This window comes from Lepidothrix coronata, unplaced genomic scaffold (assembly GCF_001604755.1).
Source record: "Lepidothrix coronata isolate B3197 unplaced genomic scaffold, Lepidothrix_coronata-1.0 Scaffold272, whole genome shotgun sequence".
In the NCBI taxonomy this organism is placed as follows: Eukaryota; Metazoa; Chordata; class Aves; order Passeriformes; family Pipridae; genus Lepidothrix; species Lepidothrix coronata.
This window is the reverse complement of record NW_016690452.1, coordinates 977,370-1,001,146: the sequence shown is the minus strand read 5'-3', so window position 1 is coordinate 1,001,146 and position 23,777 is coordinate 977,370. Positions and strand designations below refer to the sequence as shown.

General features: G+C 57.0%; 1 protein-coding gene across 6 annotated transcripts in view; it reads right to left on the bottom strand.

Annotated features, from left to right (window-relative positions):
• The window catches only part of TLE3 (transducin like enhancer of split 3), a 35,571-nt gene extending 11,865 nt beyond the window's left edge, over window positions 1-23,706 (bottom strand). Inside the window, exons 1-14 of one of the 6 annotated variants that reach the window (XM_017836234.1) lie at window positions 23,605-23,706; window positions 23,453-23,516; window positions 22,523-22,567; window positions 14,036-14,098; window positions 13,554-13,658; window positions 7,439-7,643; window positions 5,977-5,993; window positions 3,279-3,398; window positions 2,804-2,854; window positions 2,513-2,668; window positions 2,291-2,423; window positions 1,480-1,676; window positions 818-894; window positions 372-621 (exon numbers count right to left, since the gene is read on the bottom strand). In XM_017836234.1, coding sequence (XP_017691723.1) covers window positions 372-621; window positions 818-894; window positions 1,480-1,676; window positions 2,291-2,423; window positions 2,513-2,668; window positions 2,804-2,854; window positions 3,279-3,398; window positions 5,977-5,993; window positions 7,439-7,643; window positions 13,554-13,658; window positions 14,036-14,098; window positions 22,523-22,567; window positions 23,453-23,473 — 1,440 coding nt within the window. In that variant the 5' untranslated portion in view covers window positions 23,474-23,516; window positions 23,605-23,706. The remainder of the gene's footprint in view (window positions 1-371; window positions 622-817; window positions 895-1,479; window positions 1,677-2,290; window positions 2,424-2,512; window positions 2,669-2,803; window positions 2,855-3,278; window positions 3,399-5,976; window positions 5,994-7,438; window positions 7,644-13,553; window positions 13,659-14,035; window positions 14,099-22,522; window positions 22,568-23,452; window positions 23,517-23,604) is intronic. The other 5 variants (XM_017836235.1, XM_017836237.1, XM_017836236.1 and 2 more) reach the window with 5 other exon arrangements.
• Between the last annotated feature and the right edge of the window lie 71 nt (window positions 23,707-23,777).

The window sequence follows — 23,777 nt, the reverse complement described above, 5'->3', positions numbered from 1 at the left end:
AGGAAAAGAGATGTTAAAGGGGGAAAGAGGAAAAGATGTTAAAGGGGGAAAGAGGAAAAGATGTTAAAGGGGGAAAGAGGAAAAGATGTTAAAGGGGGAAAGAGGAAAAGATGTTTAAGGGGGAAGAGGAAAAGAGACATTAAGGGGGGCAAAGATGTGATGGGAAGAGGAAAAAGATTGTAATGGGGGTACAAACGGTAACAGGGGGAGAAGAGGAAAAATAGATGACAATGTTGGGAAGAGATGTTGATGTCAAGGGGGAGAAGATGATTAATGGCATTAGAGGTGGGGGAGGAGGGGACACACAGGCCTGGGAGCAGCAGGACCCCCCCAGGTCTCACTGGGACGCTGCAGCCCCCCCAGCCCCTTACCAGGCAGTCGAGCTGGGAGATGGGGCTCTTGCTGCCGGGCTGGCTGATGTCCCAGATCTTGACGCAGCCCTTGCCGCCGGTGTAGACGTGCCGGGTGGGGTTGCTGATGGTGACGGCGCACACCACCTCGCCGTGGCTCAGCGTGTTGATCTGCCGCGCGTGCCGGGGGATGCCGGGCCCCGCCAGCGCGTCGTGCGGGAACGGCACCGGCTGCATCTGCCCGTCGGCGCTCACGTGGAACGAGTAGGCTCTGCCACGGGAGGGCACGGGGGGTCAGCCCAGAGGGGGAGGTTTCATGGGGGGCAGCGGGTGGCTTTGCGGCCCGGCTGCCACGCTGTGCCCCGACCGGGGGCTCGGCTGAACCCAGCCCCGGGCGAAGGATTCACCTCCCTCTCACCCACGCTGATCCCCCCTTCAAACCCATAAAAAAACCAAAAGGGGCTTACGGTTTCCCTCCGGGGATGGAGGCCAGGCTGGAGGGCAGGCCGGGGGCTCGCATGGGTGGGTGTGGGTCAAAACCAACCTGCCGAGAGACACACGGACACGGGTGAGGCCGGACACAAGCTGGGCACACCAAACACCTTCCCACCCACAAGCCCACGGGACACTGAGCAGCTCCCTCTTTTCCCTTGCTGCTCAAGAGCTAATTGTTATTATTCCCCTGGCAGAAGGGGGAAAACTTGAGGAATTAGCCAAAGGTTTTGGGGCTGCAAGGAGCAGGGTGGGACATGCTCCCCCTCCCCGTGCTGTCCCCAAATCCCCAGGAGCAGCCAAGTCGTGCTCAGCACTCTGGCTGCAGAAACCCCCATCTCTGCATTAATGGCAACGTTTCACTTCTTAGTTTGACTTGTTTTGCCTTAAAACATGGGATCAAGAATTTAGTGAGAGTAATGGGAAGGGGGCTGAGTAACTGGAAGGGAAGAACCCCAATGTAGGAGCACATGCACATTCCCCCACGGGGAGGCATCTCCACCCCCAGCCCCCTTTAACGGCAGCTGATATAGAAGACGGTTTGTTTTGAGGAGAAGGAGCCTCAATTTCCCAGTCCCCCCCAAACCCTCCCCAGCCCTCCCCACCGTTGAGAAAAGGAGCTAAAAGTGCTACGTACAGCTCCAAAGCTCACCATTGGTGACCGGCCGTAGGCGGCGGCGGCGGCGGCGGCCGCGCTCATCTGCGGGGGGAGGTTGTGCAGCCCCGCGTAGGCGCCGGGGCTGGTGAGGGACCCGTTCATCTCGTGGTGCCCCATCATGGCGAAGGGGGCGGCGTAGGAGCCCGCGATGGAGATGGGCGTGCGCAGGGCCGAGGCTGCGGGAGGGAGGGACACGGTCAGGGCGGGGAGCGCGGCCGCGTCCACGGGGTCAGCCGGGGGGGAAAGACCCCTGAGGTCACCCAGTCCAACCTGTGACCCATCACTGCCTTGCCCTCCCCAGCCCAGAGCACTGAGTGCCACGCCCAGTCATTCCCTGAACGCCTCCAGGGACGGGGACTCCACCACCTCCCTGGGCAGCCCCTTCCAATGAAGAAATTCATTGCTGTTTTTCAACCAGGGCCTTCCCTGGCACAGCTTGAAGCCACGTCACAGATCACAGAATATTCTGAGCTGGAAGGGACCCACGAGGATCATCAAGTCCAACTCTTCAGTGAATGGCCCGTGCAGGGACTGAAGCCACAATCTTCCTGTTACCAGCACCCGGCTCTGACCAACCGAGCTAATCCCACCTCATGTCCAGACATCCTCTCATCCCAGAGCTGCAATGGCTGGGCCTCCCTCCTCACCCCACCTCTGACACGGAGACCACCCCAGCCAGACCTGGATTAGGCCCCCCATAAACCTGTTCCCCCCCAGGCTGCTGTTTCCCATGGACAGGGATGAGCTGGAGCCGTGCTGGGGACAGCAGTGAGCCCGGGCTGGTACCCACCCAGGGGGTCCATGCCAGTGGGCTTGCCAGGCATGGGCCGCAGCCCCGGGGTGCTGCTGGTGCCCGGGGTGGGCGCGTCGTTCCGCGGCGTCGGAGTGTTCGACTTGAGCCCGGGCGTCGACGACTTGTCGTTCTGGGGGAGAAGGGATGGGAAACAAGGGATGAGGTCTGAGCCCCGGCACCCCCAGCCCCCAGTGAGCCCCGGCAGGGCGCGGGACGTACGTGGCCCAGGTCTTTAGTCTTGGAGGAGGGAGTGCTGCTGGAGGAGGCGACCGAGGCCGGGCTGTTGGGAGCGTCCCCCTTCTTCAGCCCGCGGGCTTTGTCCAGGCCGTTCTCCGGGGGTGAGTGGGCTGGGCTGACCCGGGGGGTGGCAGGATCCTGTGGGGCAGGAGAAAGCCTTGGAATCCCCTGTGGCTCCCTCCGGCTCCTCCATTCCAGGAGGCCCCTAAGGCATCGCCCCCAAACCCCCCTAGTGGCACGGGCAGAGGGGCAGATTTGCCCACAAGGACTCACCTCGTTGGAGACGTCGACCACCAGGTCATCGCTCTTGTCACCATCGCTGTCCTGGAACACAAAGCCAGTCACACCCCGCAGAGAGCCCCAAAAACTGGGGTGGGGGCACCCCCCTGAGGAGCTGAACCATCCCTCCACAGCACCAGGACACTTATGGGGGGTATTAGGGAAAATTTCTTCCCTGAAAGGGTGGTCAGGCATTGGAACAGGCTGCCCAGGGCAGCGGTGGAGTCCCCATCCCTAGAGGGATTTAAAAGCCATGTGGATGTGGCACTTGGGGACACTGTTAGTGGTGGCTTTGGCAGTGCTGGGGGACAGCGGGACTTGATTGTCTCAGAGGGCTTTTCCAACCTAACTGATTCCATGGTTCTATGACCCACACCATACCTGGAAAACGTCACCCAAACCCGCTGCCTCCCACCCCAGGTCCTGCCTGGTCGTGTCCCTGGGGCTCCCCGTGTCCCCTGTCACTCACATATCGGCTCATGCTGTCCTTCTCCTCCGCTTTCCGCTTCTTGGAGTCGATGCTGTAATCCGTGGAGCTCCGGTGCTTCTCGCTGGCTCTCAGGCTCTCCGAGGGCGACACGGAATTATTCTGCAATGCCACAAGAAGCTTTGAAGTTGGAAACAGAGGGAATTACGACTTTATGAGCAGCAGCTTAGAAGGTGCCACATACAGCCCTGCACCCGCAGCACGGTGAGACCCCGCGGCTCCCAAGGGAGCAGGGAACAGGATCCAGGTGACAGGATCGGACACCACCCTCACTGTGAGCCCTGGGAATGCTGTGAGGCTGCTCATGGACACCTGAACCCCTTCACTGCAAAAGCACAGCAGGAAAAATGGAGGAGGTGGTTGTTGCTAAAAAGGCAAACCCTGGGAGGGAGATGTGGGAAACTCCAGCAGCTCCCAGTCCTCACTGGGATCCACCAGTGGGAACTGGGGAGTGCAGAGTGGGGAAAAGCTGTGCTCCCTAAAATCAGCCCCATCTCCCTCATCCTGTGCTCCCCATGGGAGAACAGGAGCTTCACCCCAGCCCGGGGCAGGGGAAGGACTTTGCACAAGGGGTGGCACCATGGATGGGCATCAGCAGAGCTGGGGGGCCTCATCCAGGAGGAACAAAGGAACCGCTGCATCCCATTCCCAACATCAGCAGCTGAGCTCTGCCAAGCCAAGGGGCATCCAAAAAACATCCAGAAAAACCCACGTGACCAGGAGCACCACAGCCCAGGCTCCACAGGGATTCCCTGTTCAGGGGGACTTCTGTCCTTGCTTCGAGCAGCGAAGCCCAGGAGATCCAGCATTCCCAGGAAAGCCCCAGAGCCCATGGGTGCTTCCTCTGGCACCGGCAGAGCTGGGAGGCCTCATCCAGAAGGAACAAAGGAACTGCTGCATCCTGGCTCTGGCACCAGCAGCTGAGCCAAAGGACATCCACAAAATATCCCAGAAAACCCACGTGACCAGGAGCAGCAGAGCCCAGAGCCTGTGGGGGCTTCTGTCCCTGCTTCAAGCAGCAAAACCCGGGAGACGCCGACATTCCCAGGAAAGCCCTTTGAATGCTGGGAGCAAAAATGGCAGCACAAAACCACCTCACGAGCGCCAGAGGATGCCCGGCCCTGATCCCACATCCCCCCACGGCGCAGCCCCTTCCCCACATCCCAGCTTCCCTTGCCCTCAGTTCCCGGGAGCAGCAGGAGAAACCCCCCCGCCCTCCCCGAGCCTGCCAGCCCCGCTAAGCAGCAACGCTCCCTAAGCTGCTGTGCCTGCCTTTCTTCCCCGGCTGAAAGGGAGAACTAAAGCAGTTCATGTTTCTCCTCGGTCCCCAGTAAGCAGCTTTGGATAACACCGAGCTCTTTCTTCCCAGGCAGTCATGCTGAAAACCCTCGCAGCTCCCGGAGAATCATGTCAAGCATTTAGAGGCATCGATCCATTCAGCGCCGCCGCTGGCCCGGCGCCAAGGAACTAAATATTTTTTATTGCACAGGCAAAGGCTGGGGAAAATATGAATGACTAACGCTGATTACGGCGCATTAAACCTCCCCCGGGAACACCCCGGCTCCAGGCTTATGGATCGGGAACCTTCCCACCTCCGACGGCCCCCTGCCCGCCCGAGGAGCGGGTTAATGATGCCCAATTCCCCTCTCCCCCCTTAAATAGCACTTTCCTTCCCGCCCGCCTCCGGCTCTCAAAAGGCCCATTTGTGGGCTCGGGGATGGCAGGAAATCGCTGCAAAGCCGAGGCTCAGCCGGGCTTTGTCCTGGCAGCTTTTCACACGGAATCGCTGGGGTTGGGAAAGACCTCCGGGATCACCGAGTCCACCCTCTGCCTGGTGCCCACCTTGTCCCCCAGCCCACAGCACTGAGTGCCACGGCCAGGCCTTCCTTGGACACCTCCAGGGGTGGGGACTCCACCACCTCCCATTCCAGTGCTTGACAGCCCTTTCCATGAATCCCAGAATATGCTCAGTTGGGAGGGACCCACAGGGATCATGGAGTCCCAACTCCTGGCCCTGTACACAGGACCATTCCCAAGGGTCACACCATGTGGAGAAATTCCTTCTGATGTCTCATTTCCCTGAGCCAGAGGTGTTGTGTGCACCAGGGCTGGGGGGTCCAGTTGGGCCCCACTGCATGGGGAGGGCAGCTCCCCCCTCCATATCCTCACTGCCTCCCCATCCCTGCTCCAGGGAAACCAGAACCCACCCTGAGGCGTCAGGGACACAGACAGAGGCACAGGTGCCCTCCAAAATCCAGGGATTCAGGTGGTTTGGGAACTGCTTGACCCTCCAAGTCTGACTTAACATGGTGTAATAACCAAACCACCTCAGCAGGTGAGATGACCCAAGATAATGGGAGAGGGATCAGGAATAAAACAGCTGTCCCAGTAACTCAAAGGATTTTGGAGCCGACTGGGCTCACTCAAAACCCAACCATGAGGCTCTGCCACAAGCAAAGAGATTTAACCCAGACCTCAGAACCAGGTGACCCCACTCATCCCAGCACAGCTCTTCCAGGCAGGGTGGGAGCTTTGCACTGCCTGGTTTTTATTATTTAATAAGACCTGTGCAAAAGGCAGCCCCGGAGCTCCCACCTACAAAATGGGGTTTGAAGGGATAAAGAAAACAAAACCATGGAGCCACCAAAAACTGGGGGGGAAAGGAGGCAATGGGACTTACTGCACTTGAGTCTCGCTCTGTCAGGAGATGTCGGGGCAGAGGTGAGGTCACAGCCAAAATAAAGAGGAGACAGAGAAATAAAGCAAGTTAGAATTAAGTCTCAAACCAGAAAATAAACCAAGAAGCTCCTCATGCTCTTAACTCAAGCCCTATCTGGGCTCTCTCTGGCTTTAAAATCCCCCTGTTCACCCAGCCCCTGCTGCCTCCTGCCCCTTTCCTTTTGTCCCTGTGATTTATTTGGCAAAGCACAGCTGGAAATGCCCCGAATCCAAAGGGAACGGCAGCAGCCTCTGGTGCTTGTCCCCAAAGTCACAACCTCCGACAGTCCCGTCGGCAGCACAACGTGGTTCAGCCATTAATCTGTGCCCAACAGCCCCATTTTCCCTGGGATCTCCTGGCAATCTGAGTCCATGCAGGAAAAGGAACGTAACTGGATAAATTGCTTTGGATAATTTTGTCTCACTGTTTTCTCAGGGAGGAAAAACATCCCCAGGACCGCAGCAGAGCCCGACAGCTCAGAGGGGCTGTTGGTACCTGCCCTGCAAACGGGAATGAGGAAGAAATATCCCAAATCTTTCCATGTCTGGGGATAAGGGGATTTGCCAGGAAAATATTGAATACTGCTCATTTGCACCTGGAATCATACATTATTTTATCTTCTAAAAAGCTGTCTGATCACTAATAATTAGAAAAAAACCCTGAGTTTGGGGGTGAAGAGAGGAGGAGGAGGAGAAGGAAGACGAGGAGGAGGAGGAGGAGGAAGCTGCTTCCCCATTGAGGCACCACTGAACTGCAGCGAGACTTCAACAAAAGCTGAGCATCATTTAGGGAAAACTGCATCGCTAAAAGCACAATCCCATGGCCTGAAGCCCACAGTCCAGAGGGGTGGGGAGGTGGGAGCAGAGCTGTGTGTGGGTCAGGGTGCTGCCCCCAATATCAGAAGAATGTGGAGCTGCTGGAGAGAGTCCAGAGGAGGCCACAGACATGTTCCAAGGGCTGGAGCCCCTCTGCTCTGGAGCCAGGCTGGGAGAGCTGGAGGGGTTCAAATGGAGAAGAGAAGGATCCAGGGAGACCTGAGAGCCCCTGGCAGGGCCTAAAGGGGCTCCAGGAGAGCTGGAGAGGGACTGGGGACAAGGGATGGAGGGACAAGACAAGGGGAATGGCTTCCCACTGACACAGGGTTAGATGGATATTGGGAAGGAATTCCTGGCTGGGATGGTGGGGAGGCCCTGGCACAGGTTTCCCAGAGAAGCTGTGGCTGCCCCTGGATCCCTGGAAGTGTCCAAGGCCAGGCTGGACGTGGCTTGGAGCAACCTGGGCTAGTGGAAGGTGTCCCTGCCCATGGCAGGGGGTGAGACTGGATTTTAAGCTCCCTTCCCACCCACGCCATTCCAGGATGATTCCATGAGTTCCAGCACCAGTGGACGCAGAGAGGAGCAGCCCCCTGGCCCCTCGCTCTCACCTCTGTGGTCCAGGTCATGGTGGTTCTTCTCATCCTTGACAGCAAGGTGGGCCTGGCTGCCCAGGGCTCCGAGGGCCAGCAGCCCCGAGCTGGTGCCGGTGACCGGCGGGATTCCCGGCGGTTGGAGCCCCGAGGGATGTGGCGGCAGCTGGACCGGGGGCCCGTGGGCGGCGTGGGAGAGGTGCTGGGCCTGGAGCTGCTGCTGCTGCAATGAAAGGACCAGTGAGCCGGGGAGGGGCACTGGGGGGCACTGGGGGCACCGAGCGGTGCCGGGAAGGGACATTCCCGGTGTCCCGGGGTGATGTCCTGGGAGCGGCCCCGCTGGGACACCTGGAAGGAGAAGCCCCGTTAGCAGGAGGGACAGAGGGTGCCCAGGCACGATGCCCATGTCAGGAGTGCACACGTGGCACACCCGCCCCGGGATCGTCCCTCAGTCACAGGAACACGGCACTGCTGCAGACCTGGTTAGTTTGGGGTTTTCAGCAGGTAAAAGCAAAAAAGAAATACAGGAATCCCACCCAGAGTAGCCCTGGCCAGAGTGCAGAGGCCAAACCAGCCAGATAGAGAAAATTCCAGCAGCCAGGATCCTCCCAGACAGCTCAGGAAAGCAAGTTTTGCTAATTTACTCAGGACCAGCTTTAAGGTGTTTGAAGGGGAGAAGAAAATGCCCACATAGTGCCCCGGTCCCATCCCACCATCCTGTGCTCCCGACCCCTTCCGACATCACTGGCTGTCCCTTGTACTGGATAAATCATGGAGGGACCCCCCCAACTCCACCACAGGGCTGGGCATCACCCCCACATTCCCTGGCGCACACACAGGGAGCTGCAGCCCAGCTGGGACAGCTCCCAGCTCCTCCCAGGGGCTTTTTGGGAGCCCTGAGTCCCAGCCATCCCAGCACGCACTCATCCAGCCATGGGGATTGATTCCCTGCTCCATTACAGCTGCAAAAAGCTGAACTACAGCTCTGGGGAGAGGAAAGGAAAACAAACACATCCCCAGCGATTCTATTTCAAACACAAACTTGGAAGAAAACCTGCTGAAACCTGTGGAGCTGCTTCCAGGAGTCCCCAGGCCCCCCCTCCTGCAGCTCCTCCACTCCCAGGATGCCCTTGGTCCAGCCAGGAGGGTCTTGGAGCTGGCACTCCTGTCTGGGACCCTCCTGCCTGCACCCACAGCCCCCTGGAGCAGCACCCCATAGCTCCCAGTGAAGTCACAGTTGGGCAGCAGCAGGAATCAGGGGCTGGGAGGGGACACCTGAGCTGCAGTGGAGCCTCCCAGACTCCTCCAGACCCCCACGACCACCTCGGCTCAGGATTTGTCCTCAGTGTCACCAAGCACCGACCTGTGTCCTGCCCAGGGCACCCAAAGGGCACAGGCAAACAGCAGGACCTGCTGCCACCCGGCCCAGCTCCAGGGACACCAGCAGGAATACACCAAAAACATCCCCAGGTACAGAGCACTCCATGATTCCAGCAGTTCCATCATGGACATTTCCAGCAGAACTGGAAGACACTCCCAGGTGTCCCACATCCCTGGAAGTGTCCAAGGCCAGGCTGGACATGGCCTGGTCTATGGAAGGTGTCCCTGCCCAGGGCAGAGGGTAGAACTGGATAAGCTTTAACGTCTCTTCCAAGCCAAACCATCCCAGGATTCTGTGGTAAGTTTTCCCACACCAAGGCCAAGTTTTCATGGGAACAGCTCCCACCCATGCCCACGGAGGGACCCATCCTGGGGCAGCAGAAGGTGGGCCTGGCTGTCACACTGCAGGCACAGCGGGGTGGAGCAGCCCCTCGCTGGGGGCAGGGAGGTGGGAGCCTTCCCAGGGCTGTGATGGAGAGGGAAATCCTCGGCCAGGATGAGATCCAGGGTGGGAGCCGAAGGCAGGAGCTGCATTATCTCCAAACAGCTTCTTCCAGGCAGCACCGAGGTCCCGGCTGGGGCAGAAGCCAAATGGAGAAGGCAATTAGGCCTCTGGTATAGGAAAAGCATAAATCACTGTGCCCTCAAAAAGCAGGAGCTGGAAGCTTCTCCCAGGCTGCTCCATCCGCAGGGCAAGGACAGGAAACATCCTCAGGATCACCATTCCAGGAGTGTCCTCCTACAAGGAGAGCTGGTGGGGTGAGGGAGCACCACGAGGGGTGATTCCCTCAGTAACTCCATCTCCTGCCACACACACGTGCCAAGACCATCCCTCCAACACCAAAGCAAGTGGAACAGATCCTCAGATCTTCCTGAAATCAATGAGGCTCCTCACAATTCCAATTCCATGTGATTTCCACCCACTGAAGCCAGAGGCAGGGCTGGCCATTGTTTGAGAACATCACCCAGAGAATGGTCCCAGATGGTTTTCCAGCACAGCACATTCCTCTCCTGCAGGCTCTCCAGTGGTGCCCATCCCTGCAGGGCCGGAACACACCGAGATCCAACGTTTTATCCTCAGCAATCTCCAACCTCCACCTTAAACATCTGCATGGCTTAACTCATCCCAGCAGCTTTTCACCCAGGAGCCCCAAAAAAGGGATGTGGTCTCGTGGAAATCCTGGATCCAGGCAGCAACATTCCACTCCCGGGGTGACGATGGGGATCACAGCCCCAGGGGACAACACAGCTCCACCACAGTGACACAGCAGCACCCCGAGCAGGAGACTCAGCACCCAAAGCCTCACCCTCCAGCACAGCAGGAAACTGGTTTTTCTTCCTTTTCTTTAGGCTGTCAACAAATAAATCCATCCAAGGGCTCCGTGAGCTGCGGGAACAGCCCCTCACAGCAGCCCCACTCCGGGGGGGCATGAAAACCAAGGTCAGGACACAACATCCCACTGTGGCCCAAAATAACACTGAAAGGTGTTTTCCTTCCTCTGGTAGCAGGAACCGGTGAGCAGAATCCATGTGGGAAGTCCATGTGGGACAAGGGAAGCCTTGTCCCTCCATCCAGCACTGCAGCTCCAGGGAGTCACCAAGATCCCACCTCGGGGCTGCACAGCTCCATCCCGGCACCGCTGAAGGAGCTGTGTCCCAGCTGGATCACTCCCAGGGCAAGGAGAAGAGGATGAGCCAACAAGCCCAGTGCACATCCCCGGGTGGTGCTGGAGGATCCCCAGGCTCTGCTCCCAGCTCCCTCCGCCGTCCTTCCCATCCGCGCCACTCCACTGATGCACATCCCTCGGGAATAACATCCTGGAGACTCCACGGAGTGGCACAAAGCCCGCCTGGGACTCCATGGCTGCATTTCTTCTCCAGCCCATGGAGCAGTCGATGCACATTCCTCAGGAATAACATCCTGGAGGCCTCGTGGGACTCCACGGCACAGGGGTGGTGCTCACTCGGTGTCCTCTGCTGGAAAGCCCAACTTCCCTCCCCGGCCCTTATTCCAACCCTGGAAAAGGTTGTTTTTAAAAACACACCATGTGAGGGCTTGCTGCAAATATCCCAGGAATGGGCCGGCTACACGAGCTCTCTGGGCTCCTAAAAACTCCCCAGCACCCACAGCTGGGTGCTGATGGCAGGGACAGGACAGGGATCAAGGTCCTGGTCAACGAGTGACACAGCACAAGGACCCGGAGCAGGCTTTCAGAACCAGGGACCCTCCCAACACCTCCCCAGCTGAACCACAAGCTCAGACCTGCTCAGGACGCTCCCCTGGGGCTCCTCATCTGCTGGCAGGACCCCAGAACGGATCCATGTCCCCACATGTCCCAGGACAGCAGCTGGCAGTGGATAAAGGCCCTGCAAACCCAACCCGGGGTGGCAGCAGGAGCCGACAGGGACGCACAGACACCGAGAGGTCTCCTTCCTCCTGGGGTCCCTCAGCACGTGCCAGCCAAAGATGGGGAAGATATGAAGAGGTTATAAATTTAGGAGAAAGCTGGCAAGGAATATCTGGTCCGTGGAGTGGCTTTAATTGGATTATGTACATCATGCTTCATGCCTTTGTTCACCGATTTAATGGTTCACCACTTAAGTTCACCACTTGCGTTAAATTTAGTAAAGTAGTCTAATCATTTCCAGAGCTATAACCAAATCAAGGGCTCAATTTCACACAAGCCTGAAGCAGAGGAACTGTGAGACAATGGCCTAGATGCATAAAATTAACAGTTCTTGACCTCAAAAGGGGCGAAAAAAAAAGGTTTTCCTGATTTGGTGGGTTTTTGTGTGAGGCAGCACCTGCACCGAGGGCTGGGGCAGTCTGGGAGGGCCTCCCTTGGTGGGAGGGTTGGGACAGCAGGGCCACCCATCCCCAGGGACACGGGATCCCCAGGGACACAGGGGTGGGGCTGTGCACACCCCAGTGCTGCCCTCACCCACCCGAGGAGAGCAAACAAACACAAGGGATGTGTCCACATGAGCAACCCTACAATAACAAACCCCTGTGTGCAATGAGGGGAGGAAAAAGAACCCCAAATCCTCTGGGTTTGGTGCCTCGGGGGCACCTGAGCAGGTGCAGCGGCACAGACTGAGCTCCACATCTCCAGGGTGAGCTTGGAACCTCCTCTATAAGGCATGGAAGGACATGGAATCACTGCCTCTATAAGGCATGGAAGGACATGGAATCACTCGTCACCTTCCTGTCAGCAGCAGCCCTACAATAACAAACCACTCCATGCACAGAGGGGAGAGAAAAGAACCCCAAATCCTCTGGGTTTGGTGTCTCAGGGGCACCAGAGCAGGTGCAGCAGCACAGACCCACCACCCAAACCACCTCCAAATCTCTGGGATGAGCCTGGAACCTCCTCTACAAGACATGGAATCACTCACCACCCTCCTGCCAGCAGCAACCCTCCAATAACAAACTGGCATGTGCAGTTTTTTCAGGGGAAAAACCCAAAAACTGTTGGGGTTTTGTGCCTTGAGGGGCACCTGAGCACAGACCCAGCACCCAAACCAGCTCCACAGCTCCAGGACGAGCTCTGGCCTCCCCTACAAGCCATGGAAGGATGTGGAATTGCCCACCAGCCTCCTGCCAGCACCATGTCCCTCCCCAACAAGCCACGGCGGGAGGAGATGCCCATAATTCCTGCTGAAAGTTCGTCAGGAAAGCGATTAAACGGCTGGGCTGGCTGCTTAATGACAGGAGGCACTCGCTCTGATCCAAGGAAGCAATTACCTCGGAAATGGGGGTCACGGGCCCTGCTCATTCACCTTAATTGAATTCCAATATCTGCCTCCAGCTGCCGGGGGCTCCTGCCTGCGGCTCCAAGCAGCTCATCAAAGCCATGGGCTCCCTCCTCCCTGTCTCTGCTCACCTCCCAGCGCTCCACAGTGCTGCCTGCCACCCCAAAACTCAGCTCCCATCCCTGGGCCACTTCCCAAGAGCCACCAACCCCACCACCAGGGATCCATCTGCTACCGAACCTGTCCTCATCCCCAGAGACTGCAGCAGCTCAGAGCCCAATTCTACCTTTGGTGCTACCCACAAAATACAGAAAAACGTAGAGAAGAGCAGGTTAAGTGCAAAGAATTATAAAGATCCTTGTAGCTTAAGAAGTGCAAATAGTTATTAAAAAAAAAAAAAGAGCATTAAAAATGAGCATTTTCTGGAAAACAAAGACCTAAAGCCAGAGGAGCTCTGGAGCCACCTGCCCGGGATGCTGGATGGGGACACCGATGTCCCGGGGTGAGGAGCAGGTTTGCTGCAGGACTGAGACCGTGACATCAATTAAAGGAACAATAAAAATGGTTAATCCTCAAATAAACCCTCCCCCGAGGTCTGCGAGAGAGAGCCCGGCCAGCGGGAGCGGGTCATCAATGCATGGGACAACAACCCTGCCAAGGGCACAGCACATTCCACACCAACAGCCCAGCAGAGACAAGCCTGGGCTCAGGGGGTCAGTGAGGGCTGCTGGGTCCTGCTCTGCACCCCAAACACTGCCCAGACCATGGGGAACATCCAATTTGGTCGCTGGAGGCTCCTGGAGCTGCACCAGCACCCGGGAGGTGGCAGGAGGTGGAGATTCCACCCCTTGTCTCGCTCAATGCCAGACTGGGGGAGTTTTGGTCATTTGGGGGGGCCATGGGATGGCTGGGGGGGTGTGAGCTGCCCTCCTTTATCCCTCCTGAGCGCAGGATTGCCTCTGGTTATGGTAAATGATAGGAATAAAAGGGGTATACACACGGTGAGAGGCAGATTGGGAAGTCCACGTACCCCGATGATAGCATTCAACTCCGTCATTGTCACTTGCTTGGCACGTTCAACAGCCTGTGCCACTTGCTGTTGGTGCTGCAGGGACAGAGGGGCAGGGCCAGGTCAGAGCTGGGCATAGGGGGACCAGCCCAGGGGCAGGACCCCCCCTCCAGAGATGCTCACCCCTCTGTTGGGCTCTATTTTGCTCATGCCCGGGAGCACCTCCCAGCTCCACGGGGTGCAGGGGGGTGGAGAAGACCCTCAAAGCCTTTTTGGAGACCCCCAAGCCCCTTCACAGGGCCCAGCTCTCCCCCATCCCAAGGGTTTTCCAATGCACATGGAGGATCTGAACCCCGTTTCTCACTCAGCTCCCCACCCCCAGGGACCCACGAGGGCCCCCAGCACTGCCTGCCTGGGGAAACCCCCCTGGGAGAAGCAGCAACTCCCCACCCAGGGTGTGAAAACTTCCTTACCTCTTGTGACAGAAAAGGCATGATCTGGGCTAAAATTGTATTCAGTCTTTTAGCAATTTCTGTCTGAAAAAAAGGAAGAAGAAAACCCAACAGTCAGCACCAAACAGCCTCCCACAGACAGCTCGAGGCTTCCCAGAGCAGTGCTGTGCATCCCCTCCCTGTCCCCCTCCACGTCCCTTCCCACATAACCCATTCCCATCCCCTCCCACCCCTCCAAGTGGAAGCAGCAGCTCCCAACAGATGCAATAAAAGCACCTTCAAGCACAGCAGCACAGGGACACATCCCTGCTGCCCTGGGACACTTGAGGCCCCTTCCCATCCTGGGATGAGTGTCACGGACCAGCCCCAGCAGTGCTGCACCACCCTGCACTTCCCTGGCTTCATGAAAACATAGCACTGGCACAGCTCCTCATCCTTGGAGCAGCTGCTGGGGGCTGGATCCCAGAAAATCCAGTTTTTGGTGGCCCTTGCCATCACCTCCCACTCCTGGCACTGTGGTGGGTGTTAAGTTTCTCCAGGAGAAACCCTGGCAGAGACACCAGCGAGGGCTGGGGGTCCCTGCTCTGCTCTCTGCCCACCCCACATGAAGCTGGTGGTGTTCCCTTCGCCATCCTCACATCCCACTCGGGAACAACCCAGACCCACCACCAGCTCCACTGAGCTATTGGGACTGTAACAACCAACTGTGCTGATAACTGGGGGAATAATTAACTGGGAACGCTGCTTTCCTGGAGGAATGCCCCCAGCCCAGAGCTGGAAGGTGCCACCCTCCCACACATGCCACAGACACTCCTGCTGTGCTCCCCCAGCTCCCACCAGGATCACTCAGCTCCCAAGGGTTACCCTGGGATCACTCAGCTTCCAAGGGTTAACACAACATCACTCAGCTCCCAAGGGCTATCCTGGGATCACTCAGCTCCCAAGGGCTATCCTGGGATCACTCAGCTCCCAAGGGTTATCCTGGGATCACTCAGCTCCCAAGGGTTACCCTGGGATCACTCAGCTCCCAAGGGTTAACACAAGATCACTCAGCTCCCAAGGGTTACCCTGGGATCACTCAGCTCCCAAGGGTTAACTCGGCTGCTCCGCCAGGGCAGCTGTGAAAACAGCTCCTGCTCCAAGTCAAACAGGGCCGGAGCAGCCGAGGATCCAGAGCCACAACAATGGCCGGGCCGAGGCTGGCAGGGAATCAAACGCCCAGAAATTCCTTCCGACAGCCCCGAGCAGCTCGTTATCAATAACACAAGTGATTAACCTGGGCTCGCTCCAGCCTCCCTCTTGGCAAGGGGCCTCTTCCCGAGGCAGCCAGCAGTCACTCCCCCTCAGAGAGCCCCCTCTGTGCCCCCCAAATCCATCCCTGCCATCCCAAAGCTTCACCTTCCTGATCCCACAGCTCAGCCCTGAGGATGGGTCCTATAGCAGCTTGGCTTTCGAAGCCCATCCAGCCCAGCTCTCAAGTACTGCAAGGAAAATCCCCAAATATCACAGTTTGGGAGAAAATGCCCAACAGACACTCAGCCCTTGCTGGGAGGAGCTGGGTGATGGCCAGGTCACACTGCTGTGACTACAAGACCAACCCAACAAGCACAACCGACATTCCCAGGATGACCATAAGCAAGGAGACACCAGGAAAACCCTGCTCTCCCCCAGTCTTGAGCCACCTCCATGGAGGGAACAACCCCACAGACCCCAGAACTCGGGGTCCTGCTCCGAGGGGTCCCCACACACCCCCCACTGCTGCTTTTGGCTGCTGAGCCACAGGGATATTTCTGGCCATCCTCTTCTCCGAAAGCACCCCAGTGATTGGGTTACACCTCATGCTTTAATTAGCAATTCCAGAGAGCAGGAGAACGTGCTGGCACACCGTGCCAAGGCAGGAGCACCAGGAGGTGACCAGGGGTTGGACTCAGGTACCCCCAGCTACAGCTACACCAGTCACCAGGGTTATCACGGACCCCAACGTGAGGATGCACAGATCAGGAGGTAGCTGGGGCTGATGGAATCCTGGAATGGTTTGGGTGGGAAGGGAGCCTAAACATTATCCAGTCCCACCCCCTGCCCTGGGCAGGGACACCTCCCACTAGCCCAGGTTGCTCCAAGCCCCGTCCAACCTGGCCTTGGACACTTCCAGGGATCCAGGAGCAGCCACAGCTTCTCTGGGCAACCTGTGCCAGGGCCTCCCCACCCTCACAGGGAAGAATTCCTTCCCAAAATCCCATCTAACCCTGCCCTCTGGCACTGGGAAGCCATTCCCCCTTGTCCTGCCACCGCAGCCACACTTCACTGTCGTGACAGCGTGAGATCCCTGCCCCGAGGAACAGGCTCTGGCCAGCACAAGTGTTTAACCACCTCATGCTCACACATCACCCCAGGACCACTCTGCACCCCAAAAATGGGGCTGGAAGCTAAAACTGCCCAAATCCAGCCCAGCCACAGCACCGTGTCCGAAGGAGCCAGGCTGGCACCGCGTGTGCCACCAGCCAGCCCAGCGCTCCCACCACGCGCTGCCCAGGCAGAGCAGAAGCTCTTTGAAGGCTTTTTGGCACTGAGGCATCGATTAGATTATATATAGACTGCAGCTCCATTAAATATTTATTCCTTCAGCTGAAGCCCATTGGATTCTGGATGCGACAAGCCCGGCTGCTGCTCCTGTGAGTTCCAGAACAAATTCCACCCTTATTTGAGGTGAAAACAGCGGTGCCAGCACGAGCTTCCCTGGGCTGCGTCGCAGGGGTGGGGTCGGTGTGACAGGAAAAATACAGCACCCAAACAGGCTGATGGCAGGGAGGAGGAAGGGAAGGTGCTGGGTTTTCCCCGGGAATCACACGGTCCAGGCTCACAACAACCCACCTCCTCCACATTTAAATCCATTTCTGCCCAAACTTCAAACAAAGATTTTCCGCAAAGGGAGAGACTTCCCACATGGGACTCAGTGAGCAGAAAGATATTAGATGTCCAAAATATTATGTTTACAACCGTGAGGTTTCCTGCGAACATGAGATTCAATAGTCTTTAAATATTTGTTCACTTTAACTTTTCCCATTCCACAGAATATTAAACTCCGGTTGTCCCCATTAAAAGTTTAATCGGGAGCGAAAGGGGATCCTCCGGCACGTCGGGAACAGGGAAGGGCTTCATGCCCGACACCTCCCCCATAACAGGGCTCATTCATCACCTTCCCAGAGTGACAGAGCCCCCCGGAGCTGCTCCTGCCAAGAAAAACCTCCATTCCCCACGGCAGGTTGCCATGGCAATCCCAGGCTCTGCATCCCCTTCCGATGCCCTGCATCTTCCCTGGACCACAGTTGCAAATGAGTGGGGATAAAACACCCTGGGGAGCGCCCAGGAGAGGTACCCACCCACCCAAACCCCCACGGGAGGTGCTCAGTGGGTGCTGGGTGCCTCTCCCGGGGTCCGTGGGAGCACCTTCAGGGACACTCACCCGGGCACAGAGATGCTGATGGGCGTTAAAAAGGGCAAGAGGTTGGAGAACCTGAAATCCTCAACTAACCCCCCATCACCCCCTGCCCCTGCCAAGAATCTGACCTCCTGCCTGAGCAGAAACACTTCTGGGCTGGTGTTTCACCAGCACGGAGGGGGAAACCAGAGAAAACATTTGCACTGGTGATAAATCAAGAGAGGGACCGCTGGGTCCTGTCACCCCACCCGCTCTTAAAATGGCCAGAGCCACCACCGGCACCCAGAGCTCTGGAGGGCACAAGGAGCTGCTCCTGGCAGCCTGTCAGGAGGTAGGATGGGGCTCTGGGAGCAGGAACAGGCTGGCATGGTGTTAAATAGCTCAGGGCTGGCTCTGCCCAGCAGCTCCGGCCCCACGGCCGCTCGTCTTTACACCTGGATGTGGCAGAGGGAAGTTTAAAAATAACCCTGTGGCCCGTCAGTCACAGGAGAGGCAGAGCAGGGCTGAAAGGAGCTGCCTCAGAAATGACCCAGAGCACAGGAGGGCAGAATTCCAGGCTGGAAGCTGGGGGGTCCTGCGTGATACCCCACGGATACTGCTCTGGGTGGTGGAGCCAAAATACATCAGCCTTGGACACAGCTGAGGAGGAAAACAGGAGCTGCAGGGATGCCCCAGCCCTGGGGATGCACCCCCAGGCTGGTCCCAGCATTCCTCCATGGCACAGGATGGGATCCAAATCCCTCCTGGGCTCCCAGTCCTCGGGAGGATGGAGGTGCCTCATAAAACAGCCCCACAACCACCACTCTGAGGGGAACACCCCCAAAGACCCTGCACAAAGCACCCCAAGACATCCTGCACAAAGCACCCCAAACCTCTGTAGGGAAGGGAATCACAGCAGTGCACACCAGGCCACGGCAGACAGAGCCTCAGAACAGATTTTGGGCCACAGCAGCCCCAGTTCCACCTGCCCTTGCTTATGGATTTATATGTCAGGATGAAGAATGAAGAGAAGGGATGAACACACAGCACTGCCCTTCCTCCTCTTGGAAAACACCCCAAAACATACATATCTATATCACAGACTATCCTGAGCTGGAAGGGACCCATAAGAATATCCAGTCCAGCTCCTGGCCCTACACAGACACCCCAACAATCCCACCCTGTCCCTCAGAGCGTTGTCCAAACGCTCCTGGAGCTCTGGCAGCCTTGGGGCCGTGCCCACTGCCCTGGGGAAGTGCAAATGTATGAACACACACATGTATGAATATACACACACCCCCCAAATGCCTAAAACCCTGGAGCAGTGGGGTTGGTGGGGCTGCCAAAGGTGATGGTCTGTGGGATGCAGAACATGGCACCAGCACCATCCCACCATCCCACAACACTGCCACCCAGGAGCCCCCAGCTTCTCCTGGGCTCCCAAACCACAGATCCCTCCACACACACCCCCAATATTGTTTCCAAGACGGGTCTGGACCCCCCAGCCCTCCTTTAGGCACTCCAGGACACCCCCTCCCGTGCTGTATAGCCCCCCCAAACCTCCTCCCTGGCAGAGGGCGGAGGGAGAAGCAGGAGTAAATCACACCAGCCGTGAAGCACCAGCAGCATTTGTTGAAACCAGGATATTGTCTCTTTAAGCACATGAAAATAAGGCCCTTGAGCAGTGTGGTTCTCACTCCGGCGCACAATTATGGGTACTTTCAGCTGTCTACCACTATTTCAAGTGCTCTCTCCAACCGGGCTGTCAATGGCATGTTGAAAGCTATTTGTGGCTGCTATCGTTATTAGCAAAGTGGAGAGCCAGGCTGATGAGAATTAAATCAGGAGGGGGGGTGGAGGGGCAGGACACAACCCCTCATTACGGAATTACCACCGGCAACCGGGATGTGGGGGGCAAAGCCCACTCAGACCCCCAAAAGGCACCCAGCACCCCCAAAATCCACCTGCAGAGCCGAGGGGAGGGAGAGGTGAAGCTCTGACAATATTCCCTTCTACCTTAGGAGACCTGAGAGCAGAGCTAACAAATTACTTGGCTTCTGAAGTATTTAGCAAATTATTACCTGGCACTCCTTGCTAACGAGCATGACAGAAAGTATATTGTGTTCCTAGAATATTCTAGAGAAAAAAAAAAAACCTGCCTCTCTTCCCTGGAAGTGTCAGGGGGGTTTAGGTTTGTTCCAAGCATTAAGTGTTTAAGCACGAAAACAAGAAGTGCTTATGTGGAGGGTTCTCAGCCATAAAAAGAAATAAAACCCAGCACAAAGGTTCTGTCCTCCGAGGTGTCCCGTTTCCCCACGCAAAATTAGTTTTTCTTTTGGAATGGTTATTGCAGTCGGCGATTATCCACGGAGATCTGCACAGAAACAATGCAAAGCCAACAGGGGAAGCAAAGTTTCTTTTGGAAAAATCAATTAGCCCTAAGAAGGGGAAAAAAAAAAAAGTTTTGCCGGGGTTTCAAAAGAAAACTCATGATTGGACTCGGGTTTAAGAAAGCTGAGCCCGGGTAAGGGAGCTTAGTTCAGCAGGAAGACTGATGTAAGGAGCGATTCACTGCAACCAAGTCACTTCCTAAATATTTCCTTGCATATGGAGTTGTTTATGAAAGTACATTTTTTTACTTAACAAGAAACAAAACGAGAAGAAAGGGGGGAAGGAAAAAAAAAAAAAACAAAACAACACAACAACCCCACACGCAGCCACATATGCACACACTTAATATTCAGCGTAGAAGAGATAATCTGTTATATAAGCCCACAGACAGACAATCCCCTTTTGCTTAAAGATGAAGTATCCATCAATGTTTGTCTGGAGCAGATGTAATCACAAGCAGTCAAGTCTGGAGGGTAGGACACTGCATGAATAATTCAAGCACTTCAGTCTACTTGATTGTGTGCAGATAAACACAAGTCAACCGCTAAACAGGTCAGCTGATAAACTTGTTTGTTCAGGACCAGCCACCCTCAACCAGATGCAGGCAGGACCACGCCGCAATTAGCGGGATGCCTTGCGGGGGGATGCTGCGGCAGGGATGGCTTTCGGGGGGATGCTGCGGCCCGAAAGAGGGGGAAAACCCTCGGCAGGCCCCCGCTGCGGTCCGGCTCTCCCATCCCGCCGCTCCCTCTCGCCCCATTTTCGCCTGGAAGCGCCGCTGGGAGCAGCTCGCGGGGCTTTGTTTTCCTCCGGCCCCGCGCGCTTTGCTGTCAATTAAATAACGAGGCGGCTTCGCCTCCCAAACTTCGCCGAGCCCGGCGCTCGGCACGCAGCACATGTCACCGGGAGCGGGCAGGGATGCTCGGCACAGGCTGGAACCATCCGGACGGGATTTATCCGCTCCCCTGCAAAGCTCCCAGCGAAGCACATTGACCACGCCGGGCCTCCCAGGACACCACCACCACCCAGAAACTCCCAGGGCACAAAACCATCCCTGGGAATTCCGGGGCTCCTCAGTCACCCCCCAAAACCACCACGGACACATCAAGGGAAGACGCCCTACGTGGTCATGGTCAGCGGAGCGGAGGATCCATCTGCACCTCCCAAGGGTGCCAGACCTCACTGATCCCTTGGGTTCCATCCACGGACCGGTGGGAAAACACACTGCACATCTCAGGAACGGCAACTCCTTCCAAAGCTTCCATCAAGAGAACAAGCCCAACATCTCCGTGCATTATTCCAGCATCTCCCAGCATCACTCAGAGCGGAGCCATTCAACACAGAGCAACCAGCTGGGAAGAGGCTCTTCCTCTCCCCAAAGAACCCGTGTTCACGTTACTCCAGTGCCTCCAGGGTCACTCCATCCCTCGGGCATCGCTCCAGTCCCTCGGGGCGTCGCTGAAGCGGCCGCAGGGTCCGTGTCCCTCTGGACAACCGTCCCCTCCTCGCGGGATTCCACCACGGGCCTACACAAACCCCCTGTGTTCTGGGGGATTCCCGACCTCCCCAGGCCAAACCGTGCCCGAGGCCTCCCCCAGCACGGGGGTCCCGGCCCCTCACAGCCCCCCAGGGCTCCCCCTGGGCCGCCCTGCCCCGCCTGGGTCCAGGCAGAGCCACCGAGAGCGGGCGAGGAGTCGGGATTATCTGCACGGGAGAAGATATTTTTAAAAAAACTGAAGACTAAGCAGGAATTATTTTCGTTGCCCTGTGACTGCGCCGCAGAAAGGCAAAGGGAAGAAAAGAGAGGCAGATTCAGAGACGCTGCTTTGCATTTCATCAGCTCCCAGCGACGCGGGCGATGCTGCTATTAAGCAAAACCACTTTGGAGTTGAATGGGGCTGATTTGCGAGCGGCAAAGTTGATGTCAACTCCTATCTGCCTTAAGTTCTTAATTAGAACTCCTTCTAAAACCAGTAAGCAGCAGCAGCACAAATAATCAGGTCTAATCTCAATAATAACTTTATTCCTTTAAGTTTTACCATCATGTGCGCAGCCTTTAGGCTCTTTAACGATAATCTTATCAAGGTACCACACCACATTCTGCTGGGGCCTTCTCTATTTTTTCCTTCAGGCAAGTTACATATTAGAGGAGACTGGAAGGGAGGAAAAAAAAAAAAAAAAACAACCAACCCCAAACATTGCTTCATTTCCCAGATGCAAAGACAAATCCGTGACATTGAGCAACACACCGTAAGCTATGGGAGCCCTGGAGATAATTCCCTCCTCAGTCTCACGCTACAGCGCGGAGGAGATCAGGGTATGACCTTAGAAACAGTCCTGTTGTACCAACAACACAACCAGAGGCAATCGCAGCACACATCAGTGTTTTCCCAGTTTTGGGAACGCGCTATTCCAGGTACCGACATCCCGGCACAGAAGGCAAGGCTGTTCTCACCCCTCCGCATAAACACTCCGCTTAAAACCCGAATTTCTCAGCAGCACAGACAAAACACCAACCTGCCAACAACCTGCAGTTCCCAATTCAACTGCCAGGCCACGGGATTCCCACCTGGAGTCACATCCCTGCCTTCAGCACTTATTCCCTATTTAGTGCAATCAGGGCCCATTTTACCTCAGGTTGAGGAAAAGGGCAACAGGAGATCAATCAATCCCAACTTCCCCCCCTGGAAATTACTCACCTGTTTGTGCATTTCAATGTTCAAACCGTAGGACATTTCGTAGTACTGGGGAATAAAAACATACAAATAAATTCAATTAAAGAAGAGAGCCAAGAAGAATTTGAATTAACTTCACAGAAGGTATTTGCATAAGGTCATTACCAAAAAGCATCCTGGTCAAAACTGGGCTTAAAGCACTGGTAGCCAAGGAAATTACACCTTATAATAAGCAGATGTTTATGGGTTTAACTGGCAGGCACTTAACAAGGGGACACTCCTTTTGACTCCTGTTTTCTCCTCCTAAGCTACTTAGAAAAACAAAGAGGCGCAGAGCTGGGTGACAGGCGTCTGCTCAGCCCTGGCAGAACAGGTACAGCCCGGAGTCTGGCCAAAATTCCAGCTTCTCACTGGGGGGGTGGATTTATTCCCCCCCCAGGGGCCAATGGAGCTGCTGGGAGCCCCGGGAGCCGCTGGGAAAGGGGGTGCTGGATCCTGCCGAACCCAGCAGAAACCCAACCGAGCCCACCTGGGGGCCCCGCGACGCAAATCTGGCTAAAAAAGAGGGGTCTGAGGCAACAAAAGAGCCCATTTCCCTCGGGAAGGATGAGCGGGGTGAGCTGGGATGGCTCCCGGGTGGCCTCACCCCGCGCCTCGGAGCAGCAAGGGGGGGACCCCCATCACGCCGAGGGACCCCCCCGGAGCCCGGGGGCGCTGCTCCAACCCCCCCCCAGCCCCCCTGGAGCGCTACAAAGGGGTTAACAGGAAACTTGGGACTGCGCTTCCAGCCGTCTGGGGCTCCGTGCGCCGGGCACCGGGCACCCCCCCAGCGCCTCCGGGGGTCCCCGGGCAGGCAGTGCCCGTCCCGGGGGGGGTCCCCCGGTCCCCCCCGTCCGCAGGCTCCCAGCTAATGACATTTACAGGCTGATCCGAAATCTGATTAAAGTCTCTCACCATAACGTAATGGCGCTGCATTTCGGTCTTCTCGTTCGCCAGCTTGTCATACTCCACTTTGAGGCTGGGGGGGGAGAGCGGAGGGTGAGACCCCGCGGGCGGGGGGGGCCGGGCGGGGCGGGGGGGGCAGCCGGGGGTCCCCCCGGGCTCACCTGTGGTACTGGGCCTGCAGGAACTGGAACTCGTCCTTGATCCGGTCGCAGGACTCGGCCACGGTGAATTTGAAGCCCGGTTGGCCCGGCTGGTGCGGAGCCTGCGGGGGGGGGACCGGGGGTCGGTTACCGGGGAGTGCGGGGGGGTGGTACCGGGGGGATACGGCGGGAGG